The sequence below is a fragment of the Homalodisca vitripennis genome, chromosome 5 (genome assembly GCF_021130785.1).
Source record: "Homalodisca vitripennis isolate AUS2020 chromosome 5, UT_GWSS_2.1, whole genome shotgun sequence".
Lineage (NCBI taxonomy): Eukaryota > Metazoa > Arthropoda > Insecta > Hemiptera > Cicadellidae > Homalodisca > Homalodisca vitripennis.
The window spans coordinates 38,987,017-39,013,144 of record NC_060211.1 but is presented as its reverse complement, the minus strand read 5'-3'; the positions used below and the strand labels follow the sequence as shown (position 1 = coordinate 39,013,144).

At 32.5% G+C, this 26,128-nt stretch overlaps 1 protein-coding gene across 4 annotated transcripts in view; it reads left to right on the top strand.

Annotated features, from left to right (window-relative positions):
• LOC124362025 (breast carcinoma-amplified sequence 3 homolog) overlaps window positions 1–26,128 on the top strand; it is a 77,582-nt gene that overhangs the window by 35,850 nt on the left and 15,604 nt on the right. For 3 of the 4 annotated variants that reach the window (XM_046816171.1, XM_046816173.1, XM_046816174.1), the window contains 8 exons: window positions 321–488; window positions 606–723; window positions 2,094–2,286; window positions 2,391–2,587; window positions 5,864–5,946; window positions 7,880–7,983; window positions 9,500–9,619; window positions 18,459–21,911. In XM_046816171.1, the coding sequence (XP_046672127.1) occupies window positions 321–488; window positions 606–723; window positions 2,094–2,286; window positions 2,391–2,587; window positions 5,864–5,946; window positions 7,880–7,983; window positions 9,500–9,619; window positions 18,459–20,806 (3,331 nt within the window). In that variant the 3' untranslated portion in view covers window positions 20,807–21,911. Of the gene's footprint in view, window positions 1–320; window positions 489–605; window positions 724–2,093; window positions 2,287–2,390; window positions 2,588–5,863; window positions 5,947–7,879; window positions 7,984–9,499; window positions 9,620–18,458; window positions 21,912–26,128 lie in introns of those variants that run through there. The other variant, XM_046816175.1, reaches the window with a different exon arrangement.

The window sequence follows — 26,128 nt, the reverse complement described above, 5'->3', positions numbered from 1 at the left end:
AACATATCTTTTATTAAATTACATTGAATTAAAATAACAATTTTAAATACAAAATTAATACCTTGAGTGACAGATATATTCTCAAAATACCACTTTTTTACTCAGATAGTTCCAAAAATTCATAAAGTTTTTTTATTGGCCATCACAATACTTCTTCAATATTGTAAAGCAAGTGAAAAAATGTCGAGATATTGTGTGCCAAATTTCCTGCTGTAATGTACTCACTTATGTTAGGTTGGGGATGTTATCTATATTACTTTGTGCTTAATCTATAGCTATAACTCAGGTGGAGATAAATTAATTTGTAAACTCTGTACCAGGGGAGATACGACAGCTCGTATACAGGACATAACATTCTCATCTGACTCACGGTGGGTGTCGATCAGCTCCATGAGGGGCACCACCCACGTCTTCCCCATCACCCCGTACGGGGGCCCTGTGGGTGTTCGTACACATACCACTCCTCAGGTCGTGAACAAACTCTCCAGGTACATTATCAAATTAACTTTTTCACATAGTTTAAGATAAATTGTGTTAAAAGATTAAGTATAGTTAAACATTAAAAACAATTATGTTAAAAATGTTTTGTTTACTTAACTTTGCAGGTTTCACCGGAGTGCAGGCCTGACAGACGAGGGGCGCAACAGTCCTGTACTGTGGGAGAGTCCCCCATCTACATCATCTGCTGCACCTCTCCCCACAACTATCACAGCCTTGGCTCAGGTAGGCAAACTACACAGCTGCTACTCTACTTACCAACTTGATAAAGACTGTGGTTGGCATCATTGTTTCTCTATAAATAGTAGGAACACTTCAATTTACATTCAAAGTCTCAACAGCATAACTAACTGTTCTGAAAATAATAATAGTTTTTAATGAAACCACTAGTTTATGTTAAAAACTCCTCTTCTTTATCCTGAATACAAGGTCTGTTAAAAAAATATCACAACTTTTTAATTTCCGGGGTTACATATATTCATTTTTTTATTTTTTTCTGGCGTTAATTTTGTTACACATGTCTCTAACATATGTCAACAAGTTCGGCCTCTTCGAATGTTCAGTTGATTGTTGATAGCTGATTTGCTGCTTGCATGTCAGGCTTGTCTTCGATTTGTGCCTATTCGAAAAAATGGATCATAGAATCTGTATAAAATTTTGGGTTAAAACAAAATTAAGTGCACGAACGCATCCCAAATGTTGACTGTGGCTTATGGAGAAGCTACCTTGGACCGAAGCAATGTTTATTGGTGGTACTAAACGTTCTCAGAGGGCGGGAAGATGTGAACGACGAACAGGGTGCCGAACGCCCAGGCACATCAAGAACAGATGGAAACATTGATGAAGTGAAGAAAATAGTATTGGCCAATTGTCGAATCACCATTAGAGAAGTTGCCGAGGACCTGAACATATCAATTGGCTAGTGCCATTTGATTTTTACCAATGATATGGGCATGAGATGGGTTGCCGCGAAATTAGTACCAGAATTGTGTATTTTCCACTTTGTTTTGTTCAAGGTCTACAAATATAAGAGATTTTGAATATAAAGCATTTAATATATAAGCATTTTATGTCATTTAGCCTTTTAAGAGCTGTAGACATATAACGTACTGTAGTACCGAGCCATGACCATGGCTGAGTGGAAGAATTGCAGCACGGCCAGTGTTCAAAGTTAGATAATGGATGTTAATGCATTGTTTCAACTGCTAATAAACTTTGAATAAAAAACTGTTTCTTTACCTAAATGTTAATTTAAAATTAACTGGTTATGTTATACTGTTCTAACATCCCTCATCTTCAGAAAACCGTTATCATAGTTTCGTTATCTAACTGAACTGGATTCGTCAAGAATTTGTTATTTCACTTTCTTTGTTGTAACTATCAGCCATAACTAATTACCTCACAGTCTAAAATAAACAAATCATAAAAACCATCAGACAACGACACACACTAGTGCTAATAAATTGCGAGCTAATATTTTGATTACCGAAGTAAGTTTGTAGTATGGAAAAAAAAACAAACACATTCATTTAGAGAACAAATAATTTAAATTTTATTTACTACAATTACAGATGTAAGCCTAGCATGTGTTACAGGTGAGACGGCAGACAATGATCCCGACCACTCCTACCGAGGATAGTATCGTGCGGCTGGCCGCCACTTTCGGGGCTCCTCGTGCTCCTGCTCTGGCCCCCCACCCTCGCACTCGGCGTGCCATGGACTCACTCTATGTCATGGGCTGTAATGGCATTCTCATCCAGTACGACCTGGAGCCCAGACCCTTCTCTGGTCAGTCAAGACATGTTTTAGTGATGCTGATGCTCTTGCCTAAATTATGGTGTCTTCTCTTGATATGTGAAGGATGAGTAAACATAAATGAATGATATGTTCAGGTGTGAACAAGGAGAAGGTGTGCGATGACACGAGTATAGAGCTCCATGTGGAGCCGAGAGCGGAGTGGGTACTACAGCGGCCTCCCTACAGTAGCTCTGTCCACCCTCCCCTAGCCTGCACCAATCCTCTGCTGAATCAACCGGAGCCTCCTACTCCCACTGACTCTCAGCCCGATGAGGAGCGCTGGCTTTCTCAGGTAATAGACAAAATCTTTACTCTTAATCCTTTTAATATGGTCAAATAACAGTTTTCAACTGCAAAATTGTGTCTCCTTGCTTATGATAATAAAAAAGTTCAGATGTGTAGGTTATGAACAACTCTATGTTGGTTGGCTCTTATGTCAAAGTTCAAGTCCGGGTGTGTGGGTTATTTTAAACAGCCAAACGTATGATGTGGTTTGTGGTTCAGATGTGTATAGGTCAAAATTAACAGTCCAACAGCCTTGGTAACTCATATTTTGTAGTTTGGTTTGTGGTTATTTATTTGTGGTGTGAAACTGCCCATGTGGTGACGTATGTTGAAGATCATGTGTGTGTTTTCAAATGATAATATTATTTCCCATCACGTTATTTGAGCCAAATGTAGAAATTCCAAAATGTGGATCAGTAAATATAAGCCTAACTCAGTGTAGGTGGTGTCATCAGTTGAAGGTAAAACCTCTTGTTATGTGTGCCAATAATATATTACATTCACCACCGACGTACACTTCAGAATAATAATTCCCTCCAGTTTAATTTAAATTTTTCTTTATTCAAAAAACTAATGTGAACACGTGGTGTTTGGTGTCAACAGATTTATTTTGTTTATTACTTCCCCGAATCGCTACTCATCACTAAAGAATGTTCGTGCACAGTGATTTACTGTATACTGTTCTATTCCAAATCACTGACCAACGAATTATAAATATTATGTTAAATCACTTCTATATTGCCTCAGTAGTATCAGCTCCTTCCACCAAGAAGGTCAAGGGATGAAAGAGGACAAGAATGCCCGGAAAACAGGGTCGAATGTCGTAACTTTTAGCCTCGAACCCAAACAACTACAGTTAAATTTAATATTTTGTAACAACTGCTTATAATACGTCAATTTCTTTTGTATTTGTTATAATAAAATCATTTTAATTCATTGTAATATAAGTTGACTTCACATGTGATTCGGTATTAGTCAAGGATAAGATTATATTGCTAGAGTTGATTTAGTGTTTTATCCGGAAGTATCAGCCATCCGATTTACCGAGAACTATTTAAAAATTGAATTTAAATTGAACTGAACTATTCCAATAATACTAAAAAAACTGTACACCTGTGTGTCATATAGTGTAGCCTTCTCAACCAACCACAATGGAATTGGGCATAGATCAGGTAACCTAAAAGTCAGTTATACCAAAAGTTGTAAAATACCTCAGAATGGTAAAAGCCATTGCAGTATTTTAATTAGTTATGTAAAAATAAAATCAATTATTATATATTTTATAAATGAATGTAGTCCATTTATAATAACTATTAATCATTTACTTATCCACACAGTTCGTATTACTGCAACTCATAAAAGGCAGTAATAAAACACTTTACACATTTAGAAACAGAGAAACATGTGATGGTTTGTATGTTCTCTTTGACAGCTTTGTTGCTGCAGCAGAAGTCAAGTCTAATTGTGTCTTCCTGTAATGGCATGTTTACTCTGATGAGTGCTTGATCCGAGGGCGGTTTTGAAGGAGCCTACTATGCTCGTTTTAACCCTTCTCATGCTGTAGATGGATATATTAGAATGGTAGACTTGACCAAAACGCCAAACATGATTATATCCGATAATATGTAATGTATTGTGTGTCTTGGAGAGCTTTTTAGTTCACAAAAGGCCTTCAAAAAGTCCAGTGCAAGCTCCGTGGGGGTTAGTAAGGAAGTATTTGTAGACAACCTTCATTCTGCAGTAGGGAATAGAACAATGAAACCTTAGATGAGAAAATACTCTAATAAAGAGTAGTTTACATAATGTTTTCAGTTTTATTAGATTGTACCATGAATTTTAATTTAGTTCAAATTAACATTTAAATTAATAAATAGTTATTTTTAGATTTTATTTTTTATCAATAAAAAATGCTAATTTTAATTAAAATGACCCGTTTTATTTTTGTGTGTGTTTATATCTCTTACAGCATATTTATAAAAAAAATAGCTTTGAACATTAAGAAAAATATATTTAGTAAATGTCTTGACGTTACAAGGAAATCAGTGGATTTATTAGCGGCGTGCGAAGGGTTAAGATTTAAAAAGATATAATTTTTTTAAATGTTCATGGTATCACAATTTCCACAATGAAGTGCTGTTTTCTTTAATTGTGACTCTGTACAAATATTTTTTATAGTAATACATTAAATTTATCTTGTATTTAATTTTTTATACCAGCCAATAAACTAAAAAAATGTATGAAAAATATAACCACAGGAGACAATGTATTAATTACACTGTAATTGCATTTTATTTTGTCTAGTCCCAAAAATTTGAGGTAACAAAATGCACAAAGAAGTCAAATATCACAAATTTGTTGTTAAGTCTGATAACAAAATAAGTTTTTCTGAAGCAACACTTAACAATGTAATATTTTTAACAACTCTGACTTCAGTTATTTGTTTAAATTGTTTCTTTTTACTATATAAAATGTATGTAAAACTTTGGTCATGGTAAATGCGGGATTTTTTTTAAACTTACTTAAAATGAAATCAGAGCAGCCAAAAAGGTACAAGGTTGTCCAGGTAACCCCACTGCCAGATTTGGTGACGTATAACTGTGACAACAATTATTGTTGTCAGCTGCACCTGGCGCTGGTCCCCACTTAGTACCGCAGGACACTGGGTCTTTACTCCTGCATGGCACTGTCACTTGCAGAAGACATTGTCAACTGCACAAATAGTGAAAAACAGTTGTTTTGTGTAAAAATTTAAAACAGTCCATAAAGATGGAAAAATAGTAAAAATAGAACTTGAATCGGAATCGTCCTGTTCACTAATAAAGTATTCCACTAGTTAATTGTCGTCCTCCATATTTCCTAAATACAATAATAAACACACACATACACGGTCACCTTATACCATACACTACACACTATAAACAATACAGCACAGCCAGCGAACCATGAATGGATTACGAATAAACGACGCAAATGACACAACATTCCATGGTAACTGCTAGGCTCACACTGAGGCAATGGTGGCCAAGGGAGCAGATGTCTGCTATTGTTGTCATCCGCATGATGTGCCAGTATTGCATGACAATATTTGTCGTCACCCGCAGCGAGTGTTTTACTTGTTTTACTCAAGTTTTACTTGAGACACAGACCAGTGATTATATTTTTTAAAGTACTAAAAGCTGTTCACATCCCGTAAACATTAAACCCAACAACTATAAAAATAGACTAGATTTAGAGTTATTTGTCTAATCCCTTGTCATTTATGAAATGTTGGCTCTGTCACCAGGTGGAGATTGTGACCCATGACGGCCCTCACCGCAGGTTGTGGATGGGGCCTCAGTTCACGTTTGTCACAGTCAACCCCAACAAGTCAGTTATCTACTAACACTTTTGTTTTACTTATTTACTTTCTTATTTTCACTCTAGTAGAAAAATTAGTATTATTTTTAAATTCCAATGGTTAAACCCTTTAACAGCCTTTTTTAACCCTGGAACTGGCGGTCATATTTCTCTCAGTGGCGGAGTGTTTTTAGTACTTCATACATTGCCTTATATTTATTTTATTATTACATGTTTACTATAAAGTACCTATGTCATATTATATATTTTTTACTCAGCATTGTTCAAGGAACATTTTTCACATAATATAATTAAAACAAAAAAATATCCTTACTCTACCTCTTCATGATAAAAAATTTTTTGTAGAAAAAAGAAAAGTTAGTTCAAAGTTTTTGATTTGTAAAATTGTTGTTGTTAGTGGTATGCAAAATCCAAAATATAAAAAAGAAAGAGCATTTAATTCTGAGTAAAAAAAAAACAACATAGTTTATAAGGTATTTATTTTTACATGTAGTAAATGATACAAAAATCATACACTGACATTCGAAAGTGCTACTTACCAACAAAAGTAAGAACTTCTAAGCTCACTTGGATTTGTAATTTTGTAACTATTAGTTCATATTAATTTTCTATTTTTTTATTTTTTATTATATATTTTTTTAATTATGTTCTGATTGAGTGTCTAAATTGGAATCATCATCGTTGCTTATTTCATGTACAACTAGTTCTCGAATGTCACTTGAACAACCGCGGAAATTACGATCCATTACGTAAACACGCACAAAAAACTTACTATTATTGTGTCATATACACAACCATCATTACAACGAACTCAAACAAACAATAAACCAGACAGAACACCATGGAGTTGACGAAATAACAATAGCCGAATGAACCAGTTGACTCATCGCTGCGCGCGCAACTAGCGCGGCACGCTGGAGAATGTAAACAAACAGTTCAGAGATTATAAAACGTATGGATATGTAACGAAACGATAAAATTATTTATTAGTGTATTATTTACATAAACTGAACCTTCCTCTTTCGATTGGTATCAATACCGATACTCTTTGATCGTGTTTTAAGTAAGTAATGTTGAGAAATAAAAGACGTATTAAAACGCCCAATATCAGGTGCTGCCATCTAGGATACGACTAAAACGCCCGATATTGGGCGTTTGCCAGTTCCAGGGTTAATAAATTTCTTGTAAACTGTGTTCAAAATTAGAACCCTATTACAGTTTTACTCAACTATAAATATAAGCTTCAAAGGATCATTGTAGATGACACTTTTATCTCCATTTGGAATTAACAAAACAGAAGAAACTCCTGATATCTCTTTCTGGTTGGTTATAGCCAGGAAACAATTTGGAGAGGGAAGTTCAGATAAGTGATATTTTCCTGTAGTGAACAGAGTGTAAGGCCCATTTTGTTCCTTAAAAGGTTCTTTACCCGTTTTTTTTGTTGAGAATGATCTTTCAGCTGTACATGTCAGTAAAACAGAATTATTTAAATAGTAATAATCGTTTACTAAAAACATAATTAAGAAAATTGAAATTTGGGGAGGGGGTCCGGACCCCTTGGATCTCCTCGCTGGCTATGTCCTTGTTATAGTTGTATATCTAAAAAAAAATTTATACTAAAATAACTGAAATTTTGCATCTTTGTAGAAAATTTAAAAATTCCTTTTTTTCAGAGGGATGAATCAAAGATCCTGCACTTAGTTGTTTATCCTGCTAACATTAAAAGTACTAACTAGTCATTTATCCTCCCATCTTCTCTCCTTCTCACAGTCCATAATACCCATTATTTTCCTCTTAACTATTTGTATGTCTTTATTTTATATTCTTATTGAGATCCATTATAAATTTCCAACTCGGATCGACCCATTTTTCTTAATTGTTTTACTCATCATCTCCACTACTCCCCCTGCCTGTTGTTGAATGTTTGCTGTTTGTTGTGTAGTGAGGCTGGTGACGTGCTGGACATCAACAAACAAGTGGTACGCTCCAGTCCTGTCAACATGCCTCTCAAGCAACCTCTCATCATAGAGTCGGCGGGCTCATGTAGTAAGTGGCTTGTGCTTTAAACTCTTAACTACTGCATCATTGCTAGGAGTTCCTGTTTGTTAATGTTAGGAGTGTGCTTTGTTATTAAGTATAAAAGTGAGCAGGAGCTGAATAGTTACTAAATAAGATATTACATGTTTTCTATAAAATACATTACAGAGTAACACTAGTTTATCACTGACTGTCTTCAGGACCTTTTATGTGTTGAATGTCACCAGTCATATATATTTTGTGCATACATTAGTAGTGATAACATCATATTTTATATCATTAAAATATGTTTTATTTATAGTATTTAAACTCTATATATATAAAAATATTAGTAATAACCTCTTTATAGATACACATTTAATACTTGTAAAAATAAAAAAAAAGAAATTTTTCTTATCATATATGTCCAGACATTGTATAGCTCAGATTTATTAAAAACTTACACAAGTATGTATAGCATTATATGAATGTGAGAATGTAGGTAGCATATTTATTTTCTGTCAGAGAATGCAGCTTGTTTAATTGATTTAGATCAGCTTGATTGAATTAGATTAGCTTGAATGGTTTAGATTTGTTTTATTCCTACAATATACGAGGGCTCTTCCAAGAGTAACATGGCATGGCATGGCATGCATGGGCATTTAGTTATTAAAAAATGCCCAATCAGATACACATGTTATCATATACATTTGGAAACTACATGTTTTCTATATTTTTCTACATAATTTTCATTAAGATATAAGCATTTATTGTATTTTTTACTGATTTCAAAATGCTTTCTTCAACAAATTCTGCCTAAAGAGATTTGTGGAAATTTATTTAAAAGCTCAGAGATTGTGAAACGCCGATCTTCTCTTACTGTTTTGATGATCTTGTCCACAAGTTCATCACTCACCACTTGTGAGGAAACAAACATACAATCCCTTTATCAAAAATGTTTGGCCCATAAACAGCACAAAGTTTCTCATGAATAGCCTCTGCTGGATGTTGTTTTGCTGTAAAAAACCTAATTACAGCATGCACTTTGCTGTAAAAAATCTAATTACAGCATGCACTTTGCTGTAAAATATCTAATTACAGTATGCACTTTGCTGTAAAATACCTAATTACAGCATGCACTTTGCTGTAAAATACCTAATTACAGTATGCACTTTGCTGTAAAATATCTAATTACAGCATGCACTTTGCATTTGGCGGGAAACTCAGTTGTGGCATACATTTTGTAAAGCTATAGAAAAATGAACAAACACCGGTATGGCCTTCTAACTGTCACAGCTAATTGCAGACTGATCTGTTGCAAGTGCTGGTGAGTAAGTGAGAGCATTACCTCCACCACCAAAACTGTAAGCGATTGGTGGTTACTTTTGGAATAGTATAATTTGTTTTTCACTCATTCATTCACACAACTGATTCCAAGCAGCCTTTGTTACAGTGAATATCAATAAACACAAATTGAAAAACTAATTTAAACCTATGCTGTTATTGTATTGTGTAACAATAATTGATCCTGAATTAATGTGTTTAGGTAGTCTGGAGTTGTCTCCTAATATGGTGGAGTTAGTGTACAAGACTGATAACTGGAGTGGCCGGCTGCGGGAGGACCTGGCAGAAGCCATGTTGGAGAGTCCGACAGGCAGGAGCACAGGTCAGTGCATGCGTGTGTGTGTATGCGTGTGGGGGCATGTTAGCTAAGTTGATAGTTTTCATAGATCAGACACTATAAACTGAATAAGATTTGATATATACATAATTCATGTAGATTTAAAAAGTCACCAATTCTATAAAATGGCACATCTATAAAAATATATTGAAAGAAATACTATTGACAAAATTAACCAACATAAAATTGAAATTGATTGAATTCACATAGTAAATGTGATGAAATATGTAATCCAGGTCTGAAAATTAGCACAGTGCGGTTGGGAGTCACGTTGTCAATATGATGTAAAAATAGTAGATTGGCAGTATTTATATTCATCTTCATACTGTTTTATGACGATCCATTTATTAATGAGGAGGTAATGGCATTCACACTTGGAGGCAGTACTGAAGTTTCATTATAATCGAACAATAATAATTATTGTTCGATTATAATGAAACAATTATAGTTAGAAGCTGGTCTGTGTGTTCCTATGTGATCACCTAGTATGTCAACTACCATAATACCAGTAAACTGTTCTTTTATTCACCGTGAAAACAAAAATTAAATTGAGAAATGAACTTGGTACTATGTTATTATCTAAATGCGCAGTTGAACCTAAAAATCATATATTTGTTCTTCAAGAAACATAACTGTTCAACATGCTATTTAATGTTGGCAGGGTACACTCTAACTGGTCTACTTAATTAACCGTTTATTGCATTTTTGACATAGTATAATTATATCTAAAATTTCTTGTGCTTATAAATATCTTTCCTTCATTAAAATATAAGTATACTTTTACAAATGTTCAAAATAACATATAAATACTTAACTAAATTATTTATTAGCAATTATTTGCTGTACTAACATTAGAAACTGGCAAGAGTGTGAAATGTTTTAAAACATTTCTCCAGAGCAACTTCACTCTGTGGACACCAGTAGATTGTGTCCCTACTTTTCCATGTTTATTGCACACAACACATATTTAAGGCTTTGTTTATTTTCCCAGTTAGTGGATTTAAAAAAATAAAATGTCTTTCTGCCAGACACATGGATGGAGGCACATACAGAAATATATATTATGTACAGTATACTGGGTGTCAAAAAGTCCCACACAGGCTTGATAATTCCCGATTGATTACAGGTAAATCAATAAAACGTCGTACATCAATACTGCACCTATAAATCTACTTTTTAAAGTAACTACCATTTCTTTTTTGTCATGTCATGGGAATGGCCCGCAAGGATTCAGAAGGAAATCTTAAATGAGAGCATAGGTCGAGTAGTATATCAAATTAAAGGTCTTTATTAGTAGAGTACAATGCCACAAATCCGACCTCAAAAGGTTCACTCTTTAAAAAATATTCACTATAATTACACTGTGAAGAAGTAAATAAATATAACCAAACAAAGACAACTAACATCAAACTCCGTGTAAAAAAATTACTTACTCAATTTACTTCTTGAAATATTTCAGTCTTGTCGGTGGAGAGCCATCCTCAGTCATCAGATGTTAAAAGGAAACAAAGACGTTAAAATTATTTATGACACTGGCCGCTTAAGCCTAAGAACTAATACAAACAAATATACACAACTAATAACATTGTAATCTTAACGGACAAAGCTGATTCACAGTTCTGTAGCACAGTTAGAAACAGCTGACAGCACGCGCACCTCCGTGACTGTTTAATAGCTTCTGGTACATCGATAATTCATTTCATCCTCTATCCTTCCAGTTATACAAAACTCAAATATATCGCTATGGTAATAATTGATATCTATGCATGGTTAGTTTGGATTGTACAAGATATGTACGCTGTATGTCACTGGCCAAGCTCGGACGTTTTAACGTGACACGTGGGATAATACCATGGTCACGTGAAGGGTTAAAAAATTTTACACAAAATAAGAAAATTCAGAGTGAGGTAAGTTATCAGGTTTTCAAATCGCGTATATAGTTATGTACAGTTTCAGCAATTGCTGAAAATTGAAATTTTAAAATTTGATTACATTTCAGTTGTCACCTGCATATACAAGATTTTTAGAACTCTTGAGTCTACATAGATTTAAATCACTATTGGAGCTTGATTTTCACATTTTTCGAATAGGAAATGTTCCACCATCTAGGCTGTTTGAGATAAATGTACATAGAGTTTAATGAACCATTTTTGTACACGGCTTATGCTGTTTCGGAGAAAACATAAGACCTGTACTGCAAGTCACGTTTACAAGGCTCATTAAGGATTGGTGGTTATTTGGAGATACATTCATTATCATTTATGTAATCTTAAATGTATTAACCCGCTTGCTTAAATACAATTACAATTACGGCTTGTTAAGTAATTAATTTCATTTAGTTCATAATGCATTTTAGTAGAAATCAAAATTAAATTTAGAATTTTCAAATAGAAAAGTGTTTAATATTAGGATCAGCAACATCAAATTTAGAAATCACAATCAGTCCATTGGAATAGTAAATAGAGGTTATAAAATGTATTTTCTGTGTTATTTTAGTTTCTAAAATTCTTGAAAATACAAGCACACACCTTTACTGCGGCTCTATATTGAGCAATCCTAACTCTACGTAACAGTGTATGGTATGGTGCACTAGCTAGTCTGCCGCAGTCGATGTGTTACACAAAGTTCTGTTATTTATTCCACATACAATAAGTAACCTCAACTGTAGTGAACAGTATTCTTTATTTCATTTATGTATAATGTGATAGAGGATATTATATTTGTTATTAGATTAGTTAGCTTATTTTCTGTATTTTTAACCCATTGAGGTAGTGTTGCCTACACCAAAATAGTCAGATGGTGAATGACGCATCTGAATCCTCCCTCTACACCCCGCACCCAACACTGTCACCAGTTTTACGCTTGTAAAAATTTATTGATTAGTCTCATCATCTGTTGTCACCGCAAATAAATTCATATGATTCTTAAACCTTTTGTGCCAGAGATAAAATCAAATCCATGTTGAAAAGTGCCGAGTAATTTTTTGTGTGACTATGCGAAAAGTGCCAGAGGGTTTTGAACAAAAACGCAAGATTTTAGAAGAAAATGTGTATAACATTTATTTTCTATCATAAAAAGCTTCTGTTTACTTCTTTTTAAAGGTAAATAAATGTACTAGGTATCAGTACATTTAACACGCGAGCACACGCAACCGCTGCAAATTGCCGCATTTTTGTAATATTGAGTGCTACTGTTTCATTTTTTGCGGGAGAAGGTTGGGCGGCTTTGTAATCCTCGGCAAACTATCCCCCTACAAGACCTTGGGCTGGGTTACTGTCTTGCCGGCCACCGGGATGTGCAGTCCTTATTTTATCCTACGTGCGTGCTGTCGCGTTTTTACCATTAGCGATCTGCTCACGCGCGTGCTGCCATGTAATCTGGTTTATTCAATATATGATTATCGATACATAGTGTTTTAAAAATTAGTTTTAGTGCGCAAGTTTTGGATGTTGAACTTAAAACATCTTTATAAGGTAAAATATGGATACATATGAAGAGTAACAGAGACGCATACGAGACTTGTTCGTCTGTTCCAGAAACCACGAACGAGCGAATTAGACGCTCCATCATTACATTTTACAATAAGACCAATGTGGTGTTGATGTAAATGATGCCATGCAAAAACAATATTCCGTGTCAAGAATCTCTAACCATTGGCCACTAACACTGTTTTTTTTCCTTCTCAATGTTGGAGGTATTAATGCTTATGTGATACACAAAGCAAATAATCTAAGAGTAGCTGACGATACAGTCCTTCCAAGAAGAGTGTTTGTTTCTCTCGAATCTAGGGCGACAACTTTTGACAGACCTTGCACAAAGAAGAGTAAATGACAAACTGTCATTACCTCGACAAATCAAAGACAGATTACCTGACATATTCAAGATTCGACCTTCTCATATTCCTGTCGATGTGCAGCAGGCTCATCAAGGAGGCTATGCAAAATGTGGTATATGTCCGAGAAGGAAAAATCGAAAAACAGTGCAAACAATGCACAAGATGTTCAAGTGAACCAGAAGACGCCAATAATGAAAGTATGGATTTTGAGTAGAAATCCAGTTCATCAAGTTTTCAAGTTTCATACTAAAATTATTCTTTCTTTTTTACACAAAAATAAATGCACAAGTGATTTTCATTGTATTTAACAACAGAGTAGGGCTACACAGGTAATTTAAATATAATTTTGTTTTAATTTTTATCAAAAGGTAAATAATTTATATAATTTTAGAAATATTCTTGTATATCAGTATAGTCCTAGTTATGAAAATAGTATAAAGGAAGTTAAATTTTGTTTAAACTATATATGTAATTGACAGTACTCTATTTCTAACAATAACTAATACATCGTTAGGATAAATATAAAATTATCATATCATAATGACATATTTCTATCTTTTTAGACGCTAAAACATATAAATTGTACTGATTTTTATACAATTGTGGAATTATTATTACTTTTAAACCTGATTCAAACAAACACGGCAATATGCTAACGGCGCGTGCTCCCGCGCCATGACCGGAGATTCATAGAGACCGCGGCAATTTGCTAACATGGCGTGCCACAGCGTAGTTAAACGAAACTATGATTTTACAGGATATTTGTAAAATATTTATTTAAATAAATTGGAAAACTATTATCAAAGAATATTAATACCTTGAACAAGGTAATGTAACGGACTACACCCAACAATTAGTATTACAGCATAGGGATTAATGTCATGACCGTGAGAATCAATATTGTAAGATGTGAGCAAATTGCCGTAGTGCGTGTCCTCGCGAAAACAAATGGGTGCGTGTGCTCGCGTGTTAAATTTTTATTTTATTTTTTAAATAAGAAAAATCACTTTAAACAGCAACATTTCCACGGAAACAAAATAAAAATCAAGTTTGGGGTGAAATAATTATTATAAAAAAAATTTTATTTTGAGATTTAATTACTTTCATGATAAATAGAACTTAAAAACAACCCAAAATCATGTGTAATAACTTAATATTATACCGTAAACAAAATTTTTATAAATAGTTAATTGCTAGCGATTATTTTTACTAATATACAAGATTTCATAAAAAAATTCACTTAAAATTTATTTTTGATAATTAAAAGGTTCTTTTGAATTATTTTTAAAGGTGAATAAATTTTTCATCAGAAAATGTGTAACAATAAGATGTTTATATAATTTAAAGAAATAAAAATTCATTTTAAACAGTGGCTTTTCAACGGAAACAAAATAAAAATCCAGTTTAAGGTAAAATAACTATAATATAAGAAAAATTTATTTTTCAATTTTAATACTTTTATGATAAAGAGCATTAAAAAATCATGTGTCATAACCTAATATTGTACAATAAACACAATTATAAAAATTATTCAAGCGCTAGAGGTTTGTTTTGCTAAAAAAAACGCAGGGTTTTGGAAAATATTCAGTTAAAGTTTATTTTTCACTATAAAAACCTTTTTTTATTTCTTTTCAAAACTTTAATACTTTAATGATAAAAGCCATTCAAAACAATGCACAATCATGTGTAATATAACAATAATTACTAAAACGAAACTCAAAACATAATCATAACCTTATTCAGGCAATTTTGAAACAAACTCCACAATACTGTCTTCATGGACACTCGGAAGTGACTGTCAACACTTTTTTATTAATTTTAATATCTAATATAGCTTGGAAACATTTTAAATTAATAAAAACGCACAATTATATAACCTCAAAAACGCTCCGCTATTCGTCTCGACACCGCGATCACGATCCAACTGAGAAAGTGTTGTATTTTAGTTAGTTGTTTACGTCACATAACAGTGTTAAAAAGTCGAAATAATAGTTGAAAAGGTTAGTTTAGTTAATGTATTGGCATTTTGTATGATATTATTCAGTATGGGATAAGTTATAGAGGTATTACAAATAGAATAGAAATCGTCTCGTTCCGAGACTCCGGCGAAGGCACTCTTCGCGTAGGAACGTATCCTCTCATAGCGAGATCCCTGGCACTCAACGGGTTAAATCAAATAGAAAGTAGTGGCTATAGCTGTGTCATAGCAGGAACCTGGCAGCAAGGTGGCAGGGTGGTCAGCAGCAATCTGGCAACACTGCCTCAAATTGTATTATTTTGGTGAGGGCTGCTCTAGCACTTATTTGTAGTATTTAGTCCTTTGCAAGCCTGTTAGCAGCAATTAAATATGATGGAATGTAAGAGTTTGATTTGACTGATAACTCTTTTATATTTATGATAAAACTATGAAGTTTAAAATGTTGTAAGAGACATTGTTATTTTACTATTAAATTTATTGAAAATAAAAAAATTAATTCAAAGCAAAATATAAAATAGCTATGTTTGTTAAACAAAAATACAATAAGTAATATGAACTCATGAAAAGTGAGTTTATTAGGTCTAAACGTGTTTTTATCAAGGGAGAAATTGCTACTGTATGTCTAAAAAATGCTGAAAAGTAATATACATATAATATATATATATATATATATATATATATATATATATATATTTATATAAACCTTTACTGTATACAAATGGAATATTTACTGATTTTCATTTTTCCCCTTATAATAATTCACTAGTCTTGAAACTAATTTCAAGTTGCAGCGGCAAATACTAGTCTTTAATGCTTTTATCGTATTACATTATTTCAACTACATTCACACTCTCTATATAACACTGCTATTTTCAGAATCATAAGATTTCACGTTTTACACACAATGTAAAATAGTTGTTAAATAATAATAATAATAAATTTGTTTATTTGTCGTAAAACATGTTACATGCATTGACAAAGTCTAATTCAGCTACAGACTAAGTAGCATTGTCTCTAAATAATATTTAATAAGTATAATACATAAATATTATATATATATATAACAATATAAGACATTAATTGTCTAGTTGATAATGAGTTTATCTTAAAACAATCATTAAAAGTCTATTTTGTTAATAGAAAAAAACTCATCAATATTATATAAAGGGTTTTTTAATAGCCATTCATAAAGTTTATTTTTATAAATTTTAAGAGGGTATTTTTCTATCAAATGTTTCAATTTGTTATACACCTTCAAGCCAATTATAACATGACTATTCAAAGATTTGCTCAGTCGACAATATTCAATTAAAATGTTATTTTTGTTTCGTGTGTTATAATTATGTGTTTGTGTATGGTTTATTAAGTCCTTATTATTTAAAATGTAAACAGATAAGTCAAACAAATATAAATTAACTATTGTAAGTATTCCTTGGTTAATGAAAACAGGTTTACAATGATCAAGATATTCAGCTTTACCAACAATTCTAACAGCTTTCTTTTGAAGCACCAGTATTTCCTGAACTCTAGCACTATTTCCCCACAGTATTAATCCGTATTTCAAAATTGACTAAATAGTTACCACAATTGCTCTAAACATATTTAAGTGAAGCCAAAAAAAGTGAAAGACGAAGGATCAGACTAGTCAACCTTAACAAATAAAGTAATAATAAATATTATTTCGCTACTTGTGCATCTAAATACATTTGATTGACACCTAGTGGATGGTCAGTAACCAAATAAAATAATTCAAGGTCAAATGGGGGCTGCGTAATTATTGCATGTCTTAGCAATCTGTCCCAGACAGGCATTGCGCAATCGGTGTATGTGTCTACCTCAATGGTTTAACCAATCTGTAATGACACTAGTTTAATAAATTACTCCTACACATAATTGTTATTATTACACAAAGGTTACAAAAAGAAAAGTTTTTTTACTTTTTAAGTTTTGGATAGAAGAATAACCAGACCTAAATCTTGTAAACAGGAGGAGCCAATAACAAATAAAATGTTTATTGTAAACCCATAATCAAAAATGGTCATAGTCACTTAAGGAGGATTTATTTGTACCTGTCACTTACATTTTAGTCTGCATACAATGACAGCCCCTCAACTTCTTTCAAGGTGCTCACGAGTTACGATTCGTGGTTATTTCCTTACTTTTGAAGAGGTTAGATGCACTAGGACTCTGGTTATCTTGGCTTTGTAACCTTTCATTAATAGCGTCCTCTTAGTACTGTTACAGCTTTCTGTGCAGGTTTTCAGTAAAAATTGTCTTGTAGCAGAAAAATATTTTTAAATCATGTTCAAGCCAAAATACTATATCTGTTATTTTGAATAAGAAACCATTGTAACAATTATATTTAGATTGTCCATTGTGCCTAGATTGGTATTTAATATCTACATTTGTGGCAGAATCGAATTAGCGATAAGCTTTTAAAAATATTGTTCTTAATGTTCATCAAATATTTAAAATAAAAATTTTATCCCATCAGTCTTTCTTGTCTAAACTCGGATTTAGCACTGTTGAAATATTTTGTTCTGTTGTGGGAACATTCTTTTTGATATGATATTACAAATTCTAAAGATTGGTGATACAAGTGAACCATACAGTAAACCAGGAACCTGGAGCAAAAGAGAAACTTCAGATAGTTAATAGATTATTTTTAAAGTGTTCAAAGATCTGTCCAAGTTAAAAATAATTGTTAATCAAAAGTAACATTAACTAAATTATATTTTCAATGTTTGTGTGTTTCCATATTTTTTTTAATTGTTAGACCAACACTTCAAACACTTCATTTTTTTAATTGCTTTACAAATTGTAATGTTTTGATGTGCACCTATTTTTTTTATTTTGGTTTTGTAAATATTTGGAGTTTTGATTTATATTACTAAGTTTTTTTGTTTGCACTAATAATCGTAGCAGAAGACCTTCCCTGCCTTATCTTTTTTACAGTGCCCTTATCTGGCTCAGTTTGCGTTTTTGTGACATGTTGCGTTTTGTCTGTTAAGGTGTAAAGGGGGCGATGAGGCGCGAGCCCGTTATCGAACGCCAGGTGAACCCTCTGGGCTCAGTGGTCACGCTAACGGCACAACTCAACTTTCCCGCCAACCTCCTCGCCAAGGATGGGAGAGTAACAGTCGTAGGCACAGAGACAAAAAAAATTACACTAGAGTCAAGGTTTAATAAGCCGTTAATGAAAACACTGCTCAGCGAGTGTTTAATTAACGACAATTCCTTAGATTCCTGTATAAAATCAAATTTAACAGAAAATAATGATGTAGGAGCTGCTAGTATAGATTTAGGTGGAAATACTTTTAAAGGAAAGCAAAATGCATGCAATTACGATTTAAAAGATTGTAAAAAGGTTTTGGCTGAAATTGATGAAAATGTAAGTCTTGCAAAGAAGATGGGAGACAAGGAAGAGCTACAAGAAAGGAAAGGGAAAAGTGGAAAATCTAGGAGAAAAATAAGTAAAGAGAAGAATAAGATAAAGCTAGATACGGACCCAAAGGAAGCAGAAGAGATTTTGGCTTTACCCAGTCAAGAACTGGTTGTTCCACAAGTTGAAATGGATATGCCAGTATGTGATGGGGTGCTTCAAGGATCAGGTGATATTGAAATGCAATTGAGAGAGGCATCTTTGGAAAGAGATTTTGATGACACGTTTGTTGATCTAGAGGACTCCAAAGGTCGAAAGAGAAGTTTGGACATTACTGTAGAAACTAAATCTACAAACCTGTCTGAGAAATCGGTTCTTGTTGAGAAAGATAAATATGATTGTGGTGATTTGAAGGAAAATGACAAGATGAGTTCTAGACAGCGAAAGAAATCTAGGATGAATGACCAAGATGTGTGGTTAAACAAGAGCTTCAGTGATGATAAAATTACAGACAATGATAGTGGAGATACACTTGAAGTAAAAGATGTTTCAAATGTTAGTGATGTGTTAGACAAAACATCGAAAATTGAAGAAAAATCAAAAGGTAAGAAGAAAAAGGCAAAAAAATGTCCTTTAAAGGAGTTTTTAACTGACGATGTTCAGGTTGATATTGCAACCAGTTTTAATGAGAAGAAAATTGATGATTCTGACATTGAACAAATAATGCTTGAAGTATCACAAGAAACTATTTGTCCAGAAACAAATCGAGAATCATTGGACTTTGAAATACACAGTTCTAGAAATGAAAAAAGATGGAAAGAATTAGAAGAAATAAAAATTAACGATGTTGCATCTGAATTATTAGGAGATCCAATAAGCATTGAAAACGAGGTTGTTGAGATAAACTATGTGGAGGAGAAGAACAGTGCTACTGATGATGAACTGAAAGGTTTTGAATCTGACCTTTTGGTGAAAGATAGCAGCACTTGGTCTCCAGAGAAAAGTCCAGAAAGAGATATGGATGTTTTGATGGACGATAAGGATTCAGATAAAGAAATTGACAAAATAAAGAATGATGAAACTACTGATAAAGATTCTAGTGATGATTGTCAACCAATTGTAATCAAACCTGATTCCAAACATGCTCAGAAAAGGGGAAAGAACAGGAAGATTATGCGCAAGAACCGTGAAATTGAAACTAAAACATTTGATAGTGAAACGAGACATGATGAGAACTTGAGCAAAGATAATTTGGAATCAGAAATCATTTTGTCTAAAAATGATGAAGAAAAAAGAGATTCGTCATGTAAAGATGAAAGTATAAAAGACATTAAGAAAGTTGATTCAGAAGAAGAAGACATATTTGTTGAAGCAAAAAAGAATCTTAAGACAAAGTCTGTGGATGATTTTTTTCCAGAACTTAAAGTGTCAACAGATGGAGTTAAGAGAAGAATTCGTAAGAGAGAAACGCCAGAGAAAGAACAGGAACCGAGCATGCCTTTATTATTGGAGTTGGAAGTTCCGAAACGCTCTTGGAGCTCCATTGTTTCTTCAAACTGTGAAGATCCAAATGGAAATATTTCAAAGCCTGAAGAACCTGTTGCACCCATGAGATCATGGAGTAATATAGCTGCTGGTCCTGCCAAGCCTAAAGCCCAAGATACAGAGGCTATGAAGACAAACAGTGTTGAAGATCGAGACTCAGTTTATGAATCTTGCAATGACAGTGTAGGAGAGGAAGTGGAGCCTGCCTTGGACTCTCTTAGCTCTTGCTACTTTGAACCAGAGAGCAAAGATGACACTGCTAATCCTGTAACTGTCACACAGTACAAGAAGGAAGAAGTGTCATCCGAGTCGAAAAGTGGCAGTTCTGTTGAGGACAAATCAAATACAGATTCTGGGGAGAAAGAGGATCTCATTGTTGGGATACAGGCAACAACTAAAAAGTCAAAAAAGCAAAAAAAGAAAAAGAGGTGATATATTTCACCATCATTCTCACATATTTTAAGTAAAATATTGATTTTTACGCACCCAAGTAGTAATTTGATGATTGAAATTATTTGGAAAATAGTCTTATTTTGATCTATTATTTTTTGTATAGTGTTTTCTGCTACAGTACATATTACAAAAGATTATAGGTAATCAGTCATATTTAAATAAATTAAATGTGCAGAAATAAAAGGCAACATATTCTTCAAAATAAAAAGTTTCAAGATAGAAAAAGATAATGTGTAATATCAATAACTATGGTTGTTACAATTTTCAGTAGTGTAAGTGTGCCAAAAATCACTTTGCCATACAAATTTATATGTAAAGATAACCAAATATTGTAATATGATAAATTGAAATGTTATTTTAATAGAAACCGAGTATTGCAATTCTATATAAATACACTTTAAATATATTGCAAAATACAACTACATTTTTCTATAACAAGAAAACAATAAACTAACAATATAATGATTTAATTATAACAGATTTCTTCTTCATCGTACAGCAAATTTTGGAATACTTATGTGGAGATGCTGTTATGTATCTTAATACTAAATGCCTTATTAATTTAAACTAAAGATTATGCAATATTTCCTGTTTAATAATTACATTATCACAATATTGTTTATTATTAAGAAAACATGCAAAACTATCAATGGCTATTAATATTTTTGATGAATAATGCTCAACTTACTAAATAAAAAAAATGTTGTGTTACTAAATAAATTCCAAGCTACATATGTTCAGCATTTGAAGATATTATGAACGATTTTAAAATCTGTTGCATGTATTATTACAAATAAACTTTCAGTAATTTTAAAGAAGAAGTGAAACTTAAAGTTTTGGATTTGTATTATAGTTTACAAACATTCACAGTAGAAACCTATAAGTCACGTTACCTATTTTATTATTTTACTCAATATTACAAATATTGTCTGTAGTCTGTTTAGTACCTGTTCTTTAATGTTATTGCTGTTCATTGTGTAGTATTTTGTAAAAATGTGAGTTTTAGGTTTTCCCAATATTTTGATCAATTTAGTCAATGTTTAGTAGTTTGTATACTCATTAAATTAATATTAATGAATTATAATTGTATGTATTTATGTTCATTTTTGAAGTACCATATTTAATATAAGACTAAAAATGGTAACTATATTTATTTTGTTTTCACTTACAAACAGTTTATTTAAGTAATATGTTTTATTTCGTTACTGCTAAGTAGGACTACCATTTGAGCAAATGGTGATTTTTATCAAACATATCTGTTAAGCAGTGTTGTCTTTCTTTGTTTATTTTTATATATTTTACTAGCTATGTTATTTTGATTAAATTGGTTTCTTTTGGGCAGGGTATACCTACTTTCTGTGGTAATAAATAATTTTTTATGTTGACTAGTTTAGACACTTAAATAATAGCTATTAAATTATATAATAGATATTCATTTTAACATACAATACCTAATTTGAGTGATGTATCTTTTAGTGAACCTTAAATTTCAACTTTTAGTGAACCTTAAATTTCAAGGGGGTGGTAAAATATGAAACAAAAACATTTTTGCCTTTAAATAACTTTTTAGCAATGATGCTATCAAATCATTAAAAGAGGTAAACGAACTTATACTTAAAAAATATATTACTAACGCATTGAATGCAGTGTTGCTAACTCCGGTAGAGAACATTGTAAGTCTACGATGTGTTACCGCAATGAGTTTGTGAGGTGATATGAGTTGTTCTTAGGCAACTGAGTTAAGCAACTGTATTTAATCAGTTTGAATTGTCAATGCACAAAAATAACCATTATAAATTATTGACTAGGTGGATATGGAATATCTCGTAGTTAATTACAAAACTGATGACCTGCTATATTACAGTGAAAGTACTCATTTCTGTGTCTTTAAACTCAATATAGAATTAGAGCTAAATTTGGCACTGGTGCTGATTGCTAACTGAACTGCATTGCTTTTTGGTTTGTCTCTCTTTAAAGAGGAGAAAACCATCTCAAATGTTATGCTGTACGTTATATTATATAATGTGACTGGAAGAGTTAATATTTAATATGTTATAATTTAGTGATCTACTTTTAAAATATTCTACTTCTTCAATTTAAAACATTTTAAAATGAAATCTAAATTGATGGACAGTATACCAAAGTTTTGGAGAATATTCACGTGTACATAAATAAGCTGTAGTTTTTTTTCTCAAACAATGGATTTAAATGAACCTTTCCAACTTTCTACTAGGGATGTATAATTACAGTTTTTTTTACCTTTTTGAGTCATTAAACATCCAATTTCTTGAAAATAAATAAATGAAACAAAATGTGGGTTTTGGACCTGGGATTTTTCTGGGATATATATACATATGTACATACTCCTCAAAATCGAAGTTATAATCCAAATTTTATAAAATAACAAAAGAAGTAAAGTGGTATTTCATAGAATGTTAAGGTCCTCTATAGAACATCCCATATTATGCAATCATATTTGTCCGAATCTTGTTATGTGGAATTGTTATCAGACACATCTTGTGTTTTCTTAAACTGGGTCTCATCTTCGAATGGTCTAGTTATGTTACATCGATTTCTTTGATTCTTAAGTTTGTTACATCTCCGGCAATCATCAAATCAAGCCACATTTTTATTAGCATTAAATTATCTCACACATCCTATCTTTGTGTTTCCAGATATATTTTAGTAATAGCCCTTGCGAACCCGAGTTCTTAAATTTTCTAACCATGTCTTGTCATGGATTGCCTTTTAGTACTGTGGCTTGTAACTGATATCTAGTCGGTCCATGAAGCATAATGTGAAACATTTTATTCACGATTAGATGCTTCCTTTGGGTCCGTATCTAGCTTTATCTTATTCTTCTCTTTACTTATTTTTCTCCTAGATTTTCCACTTTTCCCTTTCCTTTCTTATAGCCTCATTGGACTATTCAAATATTGGTGCCAGTCCATGAATTTAGTAAGATCGTACTTGAACCATATATTCAGTTTGTCGCGTAGGACCTTGTTTTCAGTTCATATTATATAAGGCCATCACTTTCGTTATTATCAAGTCTGCCGGCATCTTCTACTGCTGCATTTGATTTGACGTCAAGTTGTCTCTCGTCTATTTCAGATATAAAATAGTATTCTAGATAGCATCAAGTTGATTACCATTCCTAGTTCATCTCATTTTTTAGTTTACCTAATGTTTTGATGCTTGATGTATGTTCGTGCCATTTCTTGCTGCAACGTTAATTGTTACTGACTTCTGATATCAATTGACTTAGGGAAATCTATTTTCAATAATTGACTAAACATTTCAAGTAGTTGCTATCCTTCAGCACAAGCTCATGTAACTCCACCACTCATGCAAAACCTTGTACACATTGATTTAATCAACTAAACTGGCCTTCAAAAATATTTGATCACAATAAAATACTGTTGTTTTTGTAACTAAAAATCGCAAATTACAAAATATTAATACAAATCCAATGAATATTTTTTTGAATGAGAATACTTTTGAAATTTTTAAGATTTTTCTGGTAGTATTAATGTAACAAACTACATTAAATCCAAAATCCTACTTTACATAGGCCTAACGTTTCAAATTTAGAAAACAGAAATCAGTAGCTTAGTTTAAGGTGTTAAAATAAGATAATTGTTGCAAGTGGAAACACTGTGTTGACACTGTAGTAAACTTCTTTAATGATTTTTTATCGGTAGTAAAATAATTAGTTGGTTTAAACAATAAAACTTGATAGTTTGCAATTTTCTCTGTAGGAACATTTGTGTCAAATAATGTTAAACATGTTGTTTTACTTTCTATATTAGTACTAATTAGTTGAATTGTGTAGGTATTAATGTAGTACATAGGGGCTACGGCCACAGCATAGCTTAAGCCTGTGTTAAAATATTCTAAGGGTAGGGAAGCTCTCTTAGACAAGTATTTAAACTAAACTAACTACACCAAAAACGTTGTAAAAACCAAAAATATGAACCAAGTGCTAACTCTCATTAGTTTTAAGTGTGTTCTACTTCTACTTAAGTTTTTGGGGTTTATGTATATGGTGGTCTAAAATATGCGCTATTTCTCTCCATGAAAAATGTGTCCTTAGTTAAAAAATTAGGGTTATTAGTATCAAGAATCGTTTCTGATTTTATAGCTTTTATAATTTATTGTGTCTAATGTGACAAATTAAGTAAATACATATCTATTCATAGAGGACTTGTAATAACTTAACAAGTCTTAACATCTTCACGGTTTTTTATGTAATACTAGCGGGCCCGGCGCGCTTTGCTGCGCATTTCAATAATTTTTTGCAAAAGTTGCCCGCGGCTTCGCACGCAATTTCCCGTTGAAAACAGTACACTATATTCACTTATTCTTTTTCTATCACATTCTAAACATTGCTGAGATAATTGATAGTCGTTCCATCGTGAGCCTCTTGGGCGTATTATGAAGGTATGTACCATATTCCTGCCTCTATCTAGCTGTTACCCACGGCTTCGCACGCAAATCTTAAGAACCGAAGTCCCTTATATTACTTAGTAAATTTTTTTTTTTACTATAATAAATTTTAGATTAAATTAGTTGTATCTCCGATGCCACGATTGAGCTTGCTTTGTTGTCTCGATCGAGAGAATATGTACACACGGAGTTTTGAGAACCATACTTCTGTCAAAAAAAACAACTAAGGTTGATTTTATAACATTCTTTATATTTGTAGCCAACGTAAGATAGTAATTATGATATCTGCATTACTCTTCTGATCAAGCATGAGCATGGTTTATATTAAATAAATATTGCAGTTAAAGGTGAATTTTTACGTCAAATTTGAATTGTATTATCTGGATAGTAAAGTCTATGTTTAACAGTGATTGCAAAAACAGTTTAAACAAAATTTGTCGTTTCTCTTAAGCTTACTCTATGCTTTAAAACTATAAGTGTAATATATGTTTACAAAGAACAGCTGATTAAAAATTTGAAAAGACGTTAACATATGTTTGCTGCAATGCATTTCTTATGGGTATTTCTGTAACCAGTGGGGCGGAATCCTGAATCGGGAAAGGGATGGGCATAGCTTATAAACCTTCTCCGTGGAAAAATACATATACGTACAAATTTTCATCATGATCGGTCCAATAGTTCACGATTCCATAAAGGACAAACATACAAACATTCATTTTTATATATATAGATTAAATTAATAACGATTTCATAAAACTTTGCTACTGACATAATTTTACGCATTGTTATATTGTTCCTGTTTTATTTTCTTGTCTGCCGAAATATCACGCAATAAGCATTTCTATGACAACT